The sequence below is a fragment of the Oncorhynchus keta genome, chromosome 21 (assembly GCF_023373465.1).
Source record: "Oncorhynchus keta strain PuntledgeMale-10-30-2019 chromosome 21, Oket_V2, whole genome shotgun sequence".
NCBI lineage: Eukaryota > Metazoa > Chordata > Actinopteri > Salmoniformes > Salmonidae > Oncorhynchus > Oncorhynchus keta.
The window spans coordinates 874,092-889,181 of NC_068441.1; the positions used below are offsets into that span (position 1 = coordinate 874,092).

Below are 15,090 nucleotides of genomic sequence, written 5' to 3' on the forward strand. Positions count from 1 at the left end.
GAAACTCTAGGTAGATAGTGTGGTATACAGCTTATCATGAGATAGTCTAGCTCATGCGAGCAATACCTTGATACCTCCTTAGATATCGTGCACCAGCTGTTATTTACAAAAAATGCATAGTCCGCCGCCCCTTGTCTTACCAGGCGCCACTGTTCTATCCTGCCGGTACAGCGTATAACCAGCCAGCTGTACGTTGATAGTGTCGTCGTTCAGCCACGACTCTGTGAAGCATAAGATATTCGTTTTTAATGTCCCGTTGGTAGTTTAATCTTCTGCATAGGTCATCGATTTTATTTTCCAAAAGTTGCATGTTTGCTTGCAGAATGGAAGGAGGTGGGGGTTTATTTGATCGCCTACAAATTCTCAGGAGACAGCCCGCCCTCTGGCCCCTTTTTCTCCGCCGCCTCTTCATGTTAATCACGGGGATCTGGGCTTGTTCCTAAGAAAGCAGTATATCATTCACGTTGGGCTCGTCAGACTCGTTAAAGGAAAAATAAAGATTCTGCCAATCCATGGTAATCGCTGTCCAGATGTTATTTTCGGTCATAAGAGACTGTAGCGGCAACATTATGTACAAAATATTTTTTTTTGTAAAACAATCAGTTGGGGTCATGTAAAATGTCAGCCGCCTTTTCCGGCGCTGTTTTAATTGGGTTGAGGTCGGCTGATTGTGGAGGCCAGGTCATCTGATGCAGTACTCCATCACTCTCCTTCTTGGGCACATAACACTTACACAGCCTGGAGGTGTGTTGGGTCATTGTCCCAACTAATGATAATCCCATTAAGCGCAAACCAGATAGGATGGCGTATCGCTACAGAATGCTGTTGTAGCCATGCTGGTTAACTGTGCCTTGAATTCAAAGTAAATCACTGACAGTGTCACCAGCAAAGAACCTCCACACCATCAAACACCACCTCCTCCATGCTGCACGGTGGGAACTACGCATGTGGAGATTATCCATTCTCCTACTCTGCGTCTCACAAAGACACAAGAATGCCAACAGGAGGCAAGGCTGTCATCAAGGCAAAAGATGGATACTTTGAAGAATCTCAAATATAAAATATATTTTGATTTACCACTTTTTTTTGGTTACTACATGATTCCATATGTTTCATTGTTTTGATGTCGTCACTATTAATATACAATGTAGGTGTACATTCCTTTAGGTGTACATTCCTTTCTTTCTAGACAGGCTGTGTTGACCATAATCACGTCATGGTTATGTTGTCACCAGTAGGTACAGGGGGAATAGGAGTGCAGCATTCCCAGAATACACTCTCACACACACACCTGTATTAACACACTGCATGTTGTTTCCACCAGGTCTCCAGACCATGATGCCCAGCCAGCAGCCCCAGTACCAGGGGATGATAGGAGTACCTCAGCAGCCCCAGAACCAGGCCCTCATCACTTCCCAGAGGCAGGGCATACAAGGACAGATGACAGGGATGATGGTCCAATACCCACAAATGTCCTCATATCCGGTACAATAGGCCCTCAATTCAATGAAACTTGATTTATTCCCTCAGGCAATTTTAAGAAAGGCAAATTGCCTGTCTTACATGTAGGTGTATTGAATTGACTTGAATTCCATGCATGATAATGTGCATTCTTAAATCACGCAAAGTCTACATGAACGTTTCGGAGTTCCTCAAGGCTCTGTTTTTTTATTGAGTATGCCACCTCTGTGATGGTATTCCTAGTGTTTTACTGCTATGTCGACGATGAACAGCTGTACATTTCAATGCAACATGGTAAAATAACTACAACCCTTTTCTTGATAAAAGTCTTAACCGGTTTGTGACTCTTGTCTCTTTAAGACGTGGATCTAAAGAGGAGCCAGACAACTTCTCTCTTCGATTAGGGATATTTATGAATGTGTTGTTGAGTTCAAAGACAAAACCCCAGAACATAAATTAACCCCAATAACCTTTCCCAAGTCAAGTATTCCACAGTGTCATTAGTTTACGCCCTGTTCTGGCTAAGCGATATCTACAGTATATCACCTTCTATATCTCCCATCAGGTGCCGGTGGCCAATGAGTCTCAGCAGGTGGTACAGCAGCAGTACCAGCAGCAGGTCATGGTGCCAGTCAGCCAGTCTCTCCAGACTGTCCAGGGGGTACAGGGACCCATGCCTGGCCAAGGGATGCCCATTTACTACAGCGTCATCACCCCCACACAACAGAACAGCACAAGGTAGATGGGTAAAATAAGATTTATTATATAAGTGCTTGATATTGTATAGGGGAAAAAATCCACTACTCCCAACATGTCACACACACCTGGGTGATGCCACAGCAGACATTTTGAGCTCAACTCTAGATAACATGTTCTTAATAAGTATTAGTTACAGCTCACTTGTAGAACTCACAGAATTGTAATAAAGTATGCTTAATAAGAAAACAAAAGCATTGCATAGAATTTGTCTGAACTCCAGAAGCAGAGTAATGGTCTGAATCCATCCAGGTATGAATTAAGTTGTTTAACACCATCTGTGACAAGACGTGTTCTGCCAGTGCGTCTATCTGTAACACGTTCTCCTGCTGACACATCAACAGCTTGAATGCACTCTTAAGTGTTTGACACACTGAGGTCATTACAAACTATTGAATAGGATAGAAACTCACAAGACTGGAATCAATAAGTAACCTCTTGAACACTTGAATATGTATTTTCTGTGACTCTCTCTCTCTCACACACACACACACACACACACACACACACACACACACACTTGCTGCTTTCAGATTCCTTCTACACGCTTGCTAAACAAAATATTTGCATTGTAATTGAAGTCTAGCAGACTGCAGCTTGTCGGTGTGATTTGCCTACCGTCTGTGCATGTGGCGGGCTGCCAAGTGCTTACACAGTGTGTGTTTCTGTTGCTGTGTGTGTGTCTCTCCCAGCCCATCAGTGGGGTACCTGCAGCCCAACTCAGAGCAGTACCAGATAAGCCAGTCTCCATCCCCTTGCAACCCTCAGCAGATGCAGCAGCAATATTCAGGTGACTGTTCATCTGGTTCACAAAGAGATGTTTTCGGACTTTGTTGATTACGTCAATCGGTTGTGTTCGTACTGGCCTTGACATATAAGCCGAGACCAGCGTTGCGTTTAGGAGGTTGCAACATACTGTACATGGGCCATTGCAGATAGAAATGCCACAAAGAGAGCTACCATTATTCTTAACTCTACAGAAAGTGTGTTCTCCACTATATATTTTTCAGGACGCTTGACAACATTGTGTCATGCTAAATGTGGCCTTGCCTGGATTGAAGAACACTGCTGCACTGTGTAACTTCATTCAACTTTGTCTGTGTGCTACAGGAGTGCCACCCCCAGGCCCCGGGGTGATGGTCATGCAGCTTAGCGTCCCCAACGGACCGCAGCCTACCCAGAACCCTCCTCTGGTACAGTGGAACCCCTGCAAATACTACAGCCTAGAGCAGAGGCCCAGCAAGCCTGGAGAACTCTACAAACCTGACAACACACAACAGGTACACTCTACCACTATACTCATACCTCTCTCACTCACATTCACTCACTCACTTACATGCAATACAGCATGCACATACTGTATAGCATTCATGTAAAGGATCCTGGCAGAGTTCTGACCCCCCCACCCCACCTTCCTTTCCAGGCCAGTACTCAGATGAGCAGTCCCCTGGCCTCCCCTACCCAGTCCCCCACTCTCTCCCCCTCAGGCAGCGTGAGCAGCGTCTGTCCTGGCCTCGGCCCCCTGCCCCTACTGTCACAGTTCCCCCGGCCCGGACCAGGGCCTGCGCAAGGTAACAACACACGGGCACACACACACACACAGGTGTGCAGTCATACACAGTCACGCTTGTGCACACACATATGTATATACAATGCAGACCCCTTGACCTTTTCCATATTTTATGTCATAGCCTTATTCTAAAATTGACACAAAAAATCCCCCTTATCAATCTACACACACCCCATAATGACAGCAAATACAGGTTTTTATAAATTGTTGCACATTTATTAAAAAATAAATTGAAATCACTTAATTTAAGTTAAGTATTCAGAACCTTTGCTATGAGACTCAAAATTGAGCTCAGGTGCATCCTGTTCCCATTGATCATCCTTGATGTTTCTACAATTTGGAGTCCACCTGTGGTTAATTAAATTGATTGGACATGATTTGGAAAGGCCTGTCTATATAACGTCCCACAGTTGACAGTGCATGTCAGAGCAACAACCAAGCCATGAGGTCAAAGGAATTGTCTTCAGAGCTCAGAGAGAGGATTTTGTCGAGGCACGAATCTGGAGAAGGGTACCAAAACAGTTCTGCAGCATTGAAGGTCCCCAAGAACACAGTGGCCTTGATAATTCTTAAATAGAAGAAGTTTGGGACTAACAAGACTCTTCCTACAGCTGGCTGTCTGGCCAAACTGAGCAATCAGGGAAAAGGGCCTTGGTCAAGGAGGTGACCAAGAACCTGATGGTCACTCTGACCGAGCTCCAGAGTTCCCCTGTGCAGATGGGAATCTCTGCAGCACTCCACCAATAAAGCCTTTATGGTAGCCAGACTGAAGCCACTCCTCAGTAAAAGGCACATGACAGCCGGCTTGGAGTTTGCCAAAAGGCACCTAAAGGACTTTCAGACCATGAGAAACAAGATTATCTGGTCTGATGAAACCCAGGTTGAACTCTTTGGCCTGAAAGCCAAGCGTCATGTCTGGAGGAAACCTGTCACCAACTCTACGGTGAAGCATGATGGTGGTAGATTAATGCTGTGGGGATATTTTTTCAGGGACTCGAGGGAAAGATGAATGGAGCAAAAGTACAGAGATCCTTGATGAAAACCTGCTCCATTGTGCTCAGGACCTCAGATTGTTGCGAAGGTTTACGTTCCAACAGGACAAGGACCCTAAGCACATAGCCAAGACCACGCAGGAGTGGCTTTGGGACAAGTCTCAATGTCCTTGAGTGGCCCAACTAGAGTCCGAACGTGAGCACGATCAAACATCTCTGGAGAGACCTGAAAATAGCTGTGCAGCGACTCTGCCCATCCAACCTGACAGGATCTGCAGAGACGAATGGGAGAAACTCTCCAAATACAGGTGTGCCAAGCTTTATAATAAGGCTATAACATAACAAAAAGTGGAAAACATCAAGGGGTCTGAATACTTTCTGAATATACTGTACACTGAGTGTACACAACATTAAGAACACCTACGCTTTCCATGAGACTGACCAGGTGAAAGCTATGAACCCTTATTGATGTCACTTGTTAAATCCACTTCAATCGGTGTAGATGAAGGGGAGGAGATAGGTTAAATAATGATTTTTAAGTCTTGAGACAGTTGGGGCATGGATTGTGTACAGGGTATGGTAGTAACTCGATATTTTGAAGATAAACACATTTTATTGGTCACATACACATGGTTAGCAGGTGTTATTGTGAGTGTAGCGAAATGCTTCGAGATCCAACAGTGCAGCAGTATCTAACAGGTAATATCTAACAATTCCACAACCAACCCTAATACACACAATCTAGTAAAGGAATGGGATGAAAATATATAAGTATAAAATATATGGATGAGCAGTGACAGAGCGGCTAAGATGCAATCGATGTTAAAGAATAGATAGTGAAGGATACAGTGCAGTTGAAGTCGGAAGTTTACATACACCTTAACCAAATACATTTAAACTCAGTTTTTCACAATTCCTGACATTTTAGTCAGAGTAAAAATGCCCTGTCTTAGGTCAGTTAGGATCACCACTTTTATTTTAAGAATGTGAAATGTCAGCATAATAATAATAGTGATTTATTTCAGCTTTTATTTATTCCATTACATTCCCAGTGGGTCAATTAGTATTTGGTAGCATTGCCTTTAAATGATTTAACTTGGGTCAAACATTTCGGGTAGCCTTCCACAAGCTTACCACAATAAGTTGGGTGAAATTTGGCCCATTCCTCCTGACAGAGCTGGTGTAACTGAGTCAGGTTTGTAGGCCTCCTTACACACCTTTTCAGTTCAGCCCACAAATTTTCTAGAGGATTGAGGTCAGGGCTTTGTGACAGCCTCTCCAATACCTTGACTTTGTTGTCCTTAAGCCATTTTGCCACAACTTTGGAAGTGTGCTTGGGGTCATTGTCCATTTGGAAGACCTGTTTGCGACCAAGCGTTAAGATCCTGACTAATGTTTTGAGATGCTGCTTCAATATGTCCACATAATTTTCCTTCCTCATGACGCCATCTATTCTGTGAAGCGCACCAGTCCCTCCTGCAGCAAAGCACCCCCACAACATGATGCTGCCACCCCTGTGCTTCACGGTTCAGATGGTGTTATGGCAGTTTTGGAGCAGTAGCTTCTTCCTTTGCTGAGTGGCCTTTCAGGTTGTCGATACAGGACTCGTTTTACTGTGGATATAGATACTTTTATGCTTGTTGTTCTGGGATTGATTTGCACTTTTCGCACCAAAGTACTTTCATCTCTAGGAGACAGAACGCGTCTCCTTCCTGAGCGGTATGGCGGCAGCATGGTCCCATGGTGTTTATACTTGCGTACTATTGTTTGTACAGATGAACGTGGTACCTTCAGGCGTTTGGAAATTTCCCCTGAAGGGTGAACCAGATTTTTTTCCCCCGCTGATGTCTTGGCTGATTTCTTTAGATTTTTTGTCCCATGTCACGCGAAGAGGCACTGAGTTTGAAGGAAGGCCTTGAAATACATTCACAGGTACACCTCCAATTGACTCAGGCTAATTGACATTATTTATCAGAAGCTTCTAAAGCCATGACATACTTTTCTGGAATTTTCCAAGCTGTTTAAATGCACAGTCAACTTAGTGTATGTAAACTTCTGACCCACTGGAATTGTGATACAGTGAATTATAAGTTAAATAATCTGTCTGTAAGCAATTGTTGGAAAAATTACTGTCATGCACAAAGTAGATGTCCTAACAGACTTTCCAAAACTAGTTTGTTAACAAGATATTTGTGGAGTGGTTGAAACACTTCATTGGAGTCATTAAAACTCGTTTATGTAAACTTCCAACTTCAACTGTATGAAAGCCTTCAGACAGATTTAAACAAGTTTAAATGAGTTTCCCCCCAGAAGAGATATGAGAGCATTCAAGTTTCCCCACGACTGCGCCACCAGCACACATGTGTTGTTCCCCCAGCCGATCACGCAGACCAAAGAGCTGGTGATGAAGGAGTTTGCTTCTGCTGCAGCCTTTGCTGTAAAATATAACACGGCCCCTCGGTTAAGATAAAACCCTGGTCCTTTATCTTTCACCCACTTCCACTCTGACCTGTTCATGACCTTTCCATCTCGTCTTTGGCCAGCCACTAATAGGCCCCGAGAACCTGACTTTGCATTACTCACCTTACCCTTATGGCTGACACTGACCCAGACACACACACACACACACACACACACACACACACACACACACACACACACACACACACACACACCCATCTCATGTATAACATGCCCTCTCACTAGTGCTGAGCAATTAGTGCTTTTTGAGGTTGATTACGGTGCAATTTTCCTTTTAAAATGTTAAATGCACTGTGGGTAGAATGCTGTAACACAGAATAAAACAATTCATTAAAGTCACATGATGGTTATGACTGCCCATTACTGCTTATCACTTAATAACCATCATTTATTTACTTGAATACAATATTTCATATGTGTATATTACGTTTGTTTTATTAGATGACTTTGTTTCATTCCAGGTATTTGAATATCTATAGGGCTGCTACTTATGCGGTCTGACAAAATCACTATTTTAGTAGTTCTTCAGAGTAAATCAGGTTTACTTTTGACTGACTGCTGAACACAAACTATCCATCACTTACATCATGTATTTTCTTGTGCATTCTTGTCACAGACCGGACAAGTACTGTAGGCGCGCAATGGGTTACGGTCATAGTTTATCGCAAAAAAAATGTAATTAACCATGTGGAATATTGGCCTGTTGGAAACTGCAACTCCCTACTACATTGCACAGTTCAGGTTTGATCTGATTTACCTCTCGCTCACAGAGGAAGAACAAAAACTAAATGGAATTCAAATAATTGAACCGACATTAGTCAATTCGTATTTTAGCATGTGTATGTTTGTGTTGTGTCCCGTGTGTGTGCAGGTGATGGGCGCTACTCTCTTTTGGGCCAGCCTCTCCAGTATAGCCTATGTCCCCCTCTCATGCACAGCCAGACCAACTACAGCTCGCATCAGGTACTACTTCTCTCCATCCCTCCCTTCTCACCCTCCTTGAAGCGCAATGCCGCTACCCCTCCATCCATCCATCTCTCCACTCCATTCCTGCGTATCTACTAGCCTGTAACCTTGTTGACACTTTAGCTGTTGGTGTGTTGCAGAGCCAAGTAGGAATGAAGCATGGTGCAAGAGGGAAGAGGCAGACACTGAAGTCTCAATCTACAGACCTGGGCACCACTGACGTAGGTAAGACAACAGACACAGACGTCTTCATTACGGTCGATGTGGTATATCTGCAGTATATTTTGTACTTTCAAGATCCAGATGACCTCGACTCAAGGTGTGTGCCTACGATTCAATACACTTGACTTACGTCCTGCACACACACACGCACATCCGGAACACAAATTCTTGGTTTTTGTATTAACTAATTTATTTAATTTTACCAGGCAGGTCAATTAAGAACAAATTCTTATTTACAATAAATAGCCTGGATGAATACAGTAGTTGTATTAGTGTCTGATCTTTCTCCTCCCTGTCTCCAGTGGTGAGTCGGGTGCTGGAGGTGACCGATCTCCCGGAGGGCATTAGTCGTCCAGAGGCTGAGAAGCTCTTCAACCAGCTTTCCATGTGTGGTGCCAAAATCCAGTGGCTCAAGGACCCAGTGGCAGGGGGCCGTGGAGGTTATGGTGGCCTGGGAGTGCATCACGGCCCTGGGCATTGTCCTGGGGCTGGAGGGGGGAAGGGTGATGGCCCCGGCAGTGACCCAGCTCACCTCTACACGGTGGTGGCTGTGTTCCCCTCCACCATGGCTGCACAGAGTGCTTCTTTTAAACTCAACAACAGTGGGGTCAGCCTCTTCAAACTAAGGGCCGCCAAAAAGAACTATGACCTGAGAGTGCTGGAGAGGGCCAGCTCCCAGTGAAAAGAGAGGGGGATGAAGAAAAATACTTTTGGAAATGAGGAGTGGAAAGGAGTTGGACTGAGGGGACTGGACAGTTTTTGGACAAACGAGAAAAGATGGATAAGACGTCACACATTAAAGGGATGGGGTGAACACAGAACACAAATGGAGAGGATGGTGTTTGCAAATGATAAAATAATTGTTTTTGTTTTTGATTGTTTTATTTTATATTATTGATACCTGAAGAGCACATAAGACACGTGAGCATGTGGATCACTGTTGCCATAAATGGGTGCCAACACACACACACACACACACACACACACACACACACACACACACACACACACTCTTATGTACAGACAGGCAACAGGATCACGTAGCACACACCTGAACACACTGGACAGTTCAACCTCAGTCCATCCTTCCCCTGCTCTCCTCCAGCCTTCCTCCTTTTTCTGTCTATACTTTCTCTTTCCTCCTCCTCGCTCTCCCTCCCATCGCCCCGCTCTTAGGCGCACATATTTATGCACAGTCACTCTTTCTATTTTTTTCTATTGCTCTCTCTTACCCTCTCGCCACTTGTCTCATACTCTTTCATGCTCTCTTCCTCTGCTTACCCCCACTCACTCCCCTCTCTCCTCTGGCTTTCTGTTTGCCTTATACTACTGTTGTGGGTTTCTGTATTGCGCTATTTTTCTCAGAAGAGTATTGTTCTTTTGCGGTTCGATATATTTATATAAGTGATGTAAGGAATAAATCTATATATTCAGTGATTTTTTTTTCTTCTTCAGTGGGTAAGTTTAGGATCCCCTTTATTATACCCTCTCAACCTGTTCCTTTGGCCCCCTTTCCTCCTACCTCACGACTCCAACTTACCCCTTCCTAGCTTACCCCTACTCCCCATAATAACCCCTTTCCACCTCCCCACTATCCCTAATTACCCCATATACCCCTACCTTACGATCCCAATTTACCCCATGTGTCCCCCACCCAAACTACCTCTTTCTCCCCTACCCCTCTTAACCCAATATACCCCACAACTTACCTCATTCTCCTGTTGACCCTCTAACCCCCTCTCTCATCCTCATTGTGCTTGTGTTTTTCGTTGACAGCTGTGCAGAACGTATCAGATTAAATAGTTAAAAGTGCACAATGATTGCATAATGTCTGCTGTAAATTTTATTTAATGTTATTTTTTTTGTTTGTTTTTAAAAATATAAAAGCAAAAAAAAAGTATTTGTTGTCATTGTTTTAACAGATCTGGGTGGAATCTTTGCTGTTAGATTTATTTAAGCAATATGAATCATGAGAATGAGGTGTGTTTTGCAGTGTATGGAACACAGACTTTCTTCTATCCAAGGAATTTAAGAAGTTCTGGGGGTATCAAGAAGCATCTGACAGTTGCTCCTTTTTAAATTCCTTTCTTCTGTCCCATGGAATTAAATAGAACACTGTGTATTATACACTCCGTGGCCAGTTAATTAGGTACACCCATCTAGTACCAGATCAGACCCCTCTTTGCCTCCTGAACAGCCAGAATTCTTCGGGGCATAGCGCTAAAAAGCCGCACAATTGGTTTCAAATTAAATGTTATTTGTCACATGCGCCGTATAAAACTGGTGTAGATCTTAGTGAAATGCTTACCTACAAGCCCTTAACCATGGACATGCATCAATACCCTAACGTGTGCCAGGATACATACCCCACACCAGGACACCACTGCCACCAGCTTGTACTGTTGACACCAGGCAGGATGGGACCATGGATTCATGCTGCTTACGCCAAATCCTGACTGCCATTGTAACAGTATAACTTTAGACCGTCCCCTCGCCCCGACCTGGGCACGAACCAGGGACCCTCTGCACACGTCAACAGTCACCCTCGAAGCATCGTTACCCATCGCTACACAAAAGCCGTGGCCCTTGCAGAGTAAGGGGAACCACTACTTCAAGGTCTCAGAGCAAGTGACGTCCCCGATTGAAATGCTATTAGCGCGCACCACCGCTAACTAGCCATTTCACATCCGTTACACCGTCAGCATGATTCAACAAGAACTTGGATTTGTCGGACCAGTCAATGTTTTTCCACTCAATTGTCCAGTGTTGGTGATCGCGTGCCCACTGGAGACACTTGCTTTTAGCTGATAGGAGTGGAACCCGATGTGGTCGTCTGCTACAATAGCCCATCCGCGAAAAGGATCGATGAGTTGTGCGTTCTACGATGCCCTTCTGCACACCGCTGTTGAACTGCACTGTTATTTAATCTGCGCCGTTATTTAATCTGCGGCGTTATTTAATCTGCGCTGTTATTTAATCCGCCTGTTAGCGTGCACAATTCTTGCCATTCTCCTCCAACCTCTCTCACCAACGTGCTGTTTTAGCCCACAGAACTGATGCTGACTGGATGTTTTTTTGTTTGTCGCACCATTCCCTGTAAACCCTAGACACTGTTGTGCGTGAAATACCCAGGAGGCCAGCCGTTTCTGAGATACTGGATCTGGCAGGCATGGCACCAAAGATCATACCATGCTCAAAGTTGCGTAGGTTACTAATTTTGCCCATTCTAACGTTATATTGAACAGTAACTTCATGCCTGTCTGCCTGCTTTATATAGCAAGTCACTGCCACATCGCTCAGTGTCCATTTTCGTGAATGTGGCAGTGTACCTACTCAACTGGCCACTAAGTGTATACAGTGCATTCGGAAAGTATTCAGACCCCCTTTTCCACATTTTGTTACGTTAAAGCCTTGTTCTACAATGGAAAAAAGGAAAGCTGGCACCATCTCAACAGTGAAGCATGTGGCAGCACCATGCTGTGGGGATGTTTCTCAGTTGCAGGGACTGGGAGACTAGACTGGATCAAGAAAAAGATGAATGGAGCAAAGTACAAAGAGATCCTTGGTGAAGACCTTCTCTATAGTCCTCAGGACCTCACTGGGGTGAAGGTTCACCTTCCAACAGGATAATGAACCTAAGCACACAACCAAGACTATGCAGGTGTGGCTTCGGGACAGGTCTCGATGTCCTTGAGTGGCCTAGCCAGAGGCCAGACTTGAACCCAATCAAACATCTCTGGAGAGATTTGAAAATAGCTGTGCAGAGACACTCCCCATCCAACCTGACCGAGCTTGAAAGGATCTGCAGAGAAGAATGGAAGAAATTTCCCAAATATAGTTGTGCCAAGCTTGTAGCGTCATACCCAAGAAGACTCAAGACTCTATAATCGCTGCTAAAGGTGCTTCAACAAAGTACTGAGTAAAGGGTCTGAATGCTTATGTAAATGTGATATTTCAGTTTTTTTTTATACATTTGCAAACATTTCTAAAAACCTGTTTTTGCTTTGTCATTATTGGGTATTTTGTGTAGTTTGAGGAAAACAATTTAATCCATTTTAGAATAAGGCTCTAACATAAAAAAAAGAAGTGTGAAATCATTGGGTCTGAATACTTCCCAATGCGGTCTAGCTCTGTTCTATCCCCTCTCGAATCCTGAAGTGAGTCGCCTGTTGACGTCAGCATCACTGGACAGATGTAATGATTGACACATCTCTTAACTGTACAATCTCACTGTCCAGTTCACCGTTGAAGGTACAACAATGCTGTTTGAGTTCGGGGACATGCATACTGGAGTTAATTTGATTTATTAACAATGTTTACCATGTGACGCTGAAGCAAGGCCCTGGTTGAGGTATTAGGCCTTAATGCAAACACTCAACACTTGACTTCTAAATTACCAGACGGTCACCAATGTCATTGATTGGAAATTCACATTATTTTTTTCTTTTACCTTTATTTTACTAGGCAAGTCAGTTAAGAACAAATTCTTATTTTCAATGACGGCCTAGGAACAGTGGGTTAACTGCCTGTTCAGGGGCAGAACGACAGATTTGTACCTTGTCAGCTCGGGTATTTGAACTTGCAACCTTCCGGTGACTAGTCCAACGCTCTAACCACTAGGCTAAGATTGTGAGTCATGTAAACCTTTGGTAAAGCAAAGGTTTCTCCTGTATGTTCTGCTACTCTGCTGTCTGACACACACACACACACACACACACACATGCCCTCTTACATGCCCACACAAATTCCACAATAAACAGGGTTGGGCTACACCATTACTCACTCAATCTCCCACCTGTTGAACCCCATTTGGGCTGTTGACTGTCTCAAATGGCACCCTGTTCCCTACATAGTGCACTACTGGGTCCTGGTCAAACATATTGCACTACTGGGTCCTGGTCAAAAGTAGTGCACTATGTAGGAAATAGGGTGGCATTTGAGAAGTTGACTATGTGAAGACCCAAACGAAGGTTCTATGATGCCACCTATGTTTTTATAGGACAGAGCTTGAGTTGAGTGGACTGTTCTGGCTGGATGCGGACCTCTTCAGCTGCTGAGGAACTTTCAGAAGTGAGGTGATCCCACCCCATTGTCAAAAGGAAGTTGAGTATTTAGGATGCCTTTTATGCAGTAATATATCACTTGTAATAAGAATATATACAATTCATTTGGTACATTATGTATGTCATTACCCTTGATGTACCCCGTTCTGTTGTCCACTTGTGTACTAAATTGACTAAAATAGTCTATAATAAGTACCATGATCATAGATTTATAGAACTACATTGGCTACAGCGAATGCCAAGGTAGCTAGCTACATGTCCTAATGAAAGGACATGGGAACATGGTAAATACACAGTAGTTACAAGTGAATGTATTTGTTTGTTGCATGGCACAGTAGTCACAAGAGCAGCAGAAGCAGCTTTGGCAGTGGCTTGTTTGTCTCGACAGCATCTAACAGCTCCCTCTGCTGTTCCACAGACGCCAGGACTTGACCAAAGAGCATAGCGACACAGTGGCTACGTTTGACACTTTTAATATCCTCTTCAACAGATTCGTTTTTAAATCCAGATAGATTTTGATTGGGACTATTTGTCTCATATTTTTCACTTATTTGTTGTCCACATAATATAATTTGTTGCAAATATTTTGTCCTTGACGTGTATTGTTCAGTCCGACCTTCCAAATTGGACGACAAGGACTCACTCTATGGATATCCATGACAACCCTCCAGCCCCTCAGAACTTAGTCAGAGGAGGCGGGGAAACACAGTGGGACCTGCACTGTTGGAGCTGTGAGGACCACTGTGTGTCAGACTGACAGAAGTAGTGCACTATATAGGGAATAGGGTGCCATTTGAGGTGCGGTGTTCAGTGTTCTCAGTCAGTCTGACACACAGCGGTCCCCACATTCCCCAACTAGCGAACACACCAAGTAATGTGTGAACAATAGGCAGGTATTAAACAGTTAGTGAGAAATGAGCTACTCAATTGAGCTACTGGCAACAGTTTTAATCCTGGTTGTGTGTGCGGGGCGTTGGGCTTTCAGTGTGCGTTTGTCAAGTTTATTTAGGAACAATGTCACTCTCCATTAATGGCAAATGGCATTTCTCTGTATCTCTGTTGAAGGTTATTTTAGGAGCCCCCCCCACTAATTCCCCAAATGAAATCAAATATTTTAGCAGATGTTATTGCAGGTGTAGCGAAATGCTTGTGTTCCTAGCTCCAACGGTGCAGTAGCATCTAACAATTCACAAGAATGCGAAAAGTTAAATAATGTAATTTCTAAATGTTAGGACGAGGAATGTCAGAGGCATTGACTAAATACAGTAGAATGGAATACAGTATATACATATGAGATCAGTAAAGCGGTACGTAAACATTATTAAAGTGGCAAGTGATTCCATGTCTCTGTATGTAGGGCAGCAGCCTCTAAGGTGCAGGGTTGAGTAACTGGGTGGTAGCTGGCTAGTGATGGCTATTTAACTGTCTGATGGCATTGAGATAGAAGCTGTTTTTCATTCTCTCGGTCCCAGATTTGATGCACCTGTACTGACCTCGCCTTCTGGATGATAGCGGGGTGAACAGGCTGGGTTGGTTGGTCCTTAATTATATTTTTTATTTATTTAACCCTTGATTTAAC

The 15,090-nt window shown here is 43.9% G+C and overlaps 1 protein-coding gene across 9 annotated transcripts in view; it reads left to right on the forward strand.

Annotated features, from left to right (window-relative positions):
- The window catches only part of LOC118399907 (R3H domain-containing protein 2), a 70,714-nt gene extending 60,366 nt beyond the window's left edge, over window positions 1-10,348 (forward strand). For all 9 annotated transcript variants that reach the window (XM_052473187.1, XM_035796124.2, XM_052473188.1 and 6 more), the window contains 8 exons: window positions 1,325-1,485; window positions 2,027-2,199; window positions 2,910-3,007; window positions 3,328-3,497; window positions 3,641-3,788; window positions 8,132-8,223; window positions 8,367-8,451; window positions 8,751-10,348. In XM_052473187.1, the coding sequence (XP_052329147.1) occupies window positions 1,325-1,485; window positions 2,027-2,199; window positions 2,910-3,007; window positions 3,328-3,497; window positions 3,641-3,788; window positions 8,132-8,223; window positions 8,367-8,451; window positions 8,751-9,130 (1,307 nt within the window). In that variant the 3' untranslated portion in view covers window positions 9,131-10,348. The remainder of the gene's footprint in view (window positions 1-1,324; window positions 1,486-2,026; window positions 2,200-2,909; window positions 3,008-3,327; window positions 3,498-3,640; window positions 3,789-8,131; window positions 8,224-8,366; window positions 8,452-8,750) is intronic.
- Window positions 10,349-15,090: the final 4,742 nt, after the last annotated feature.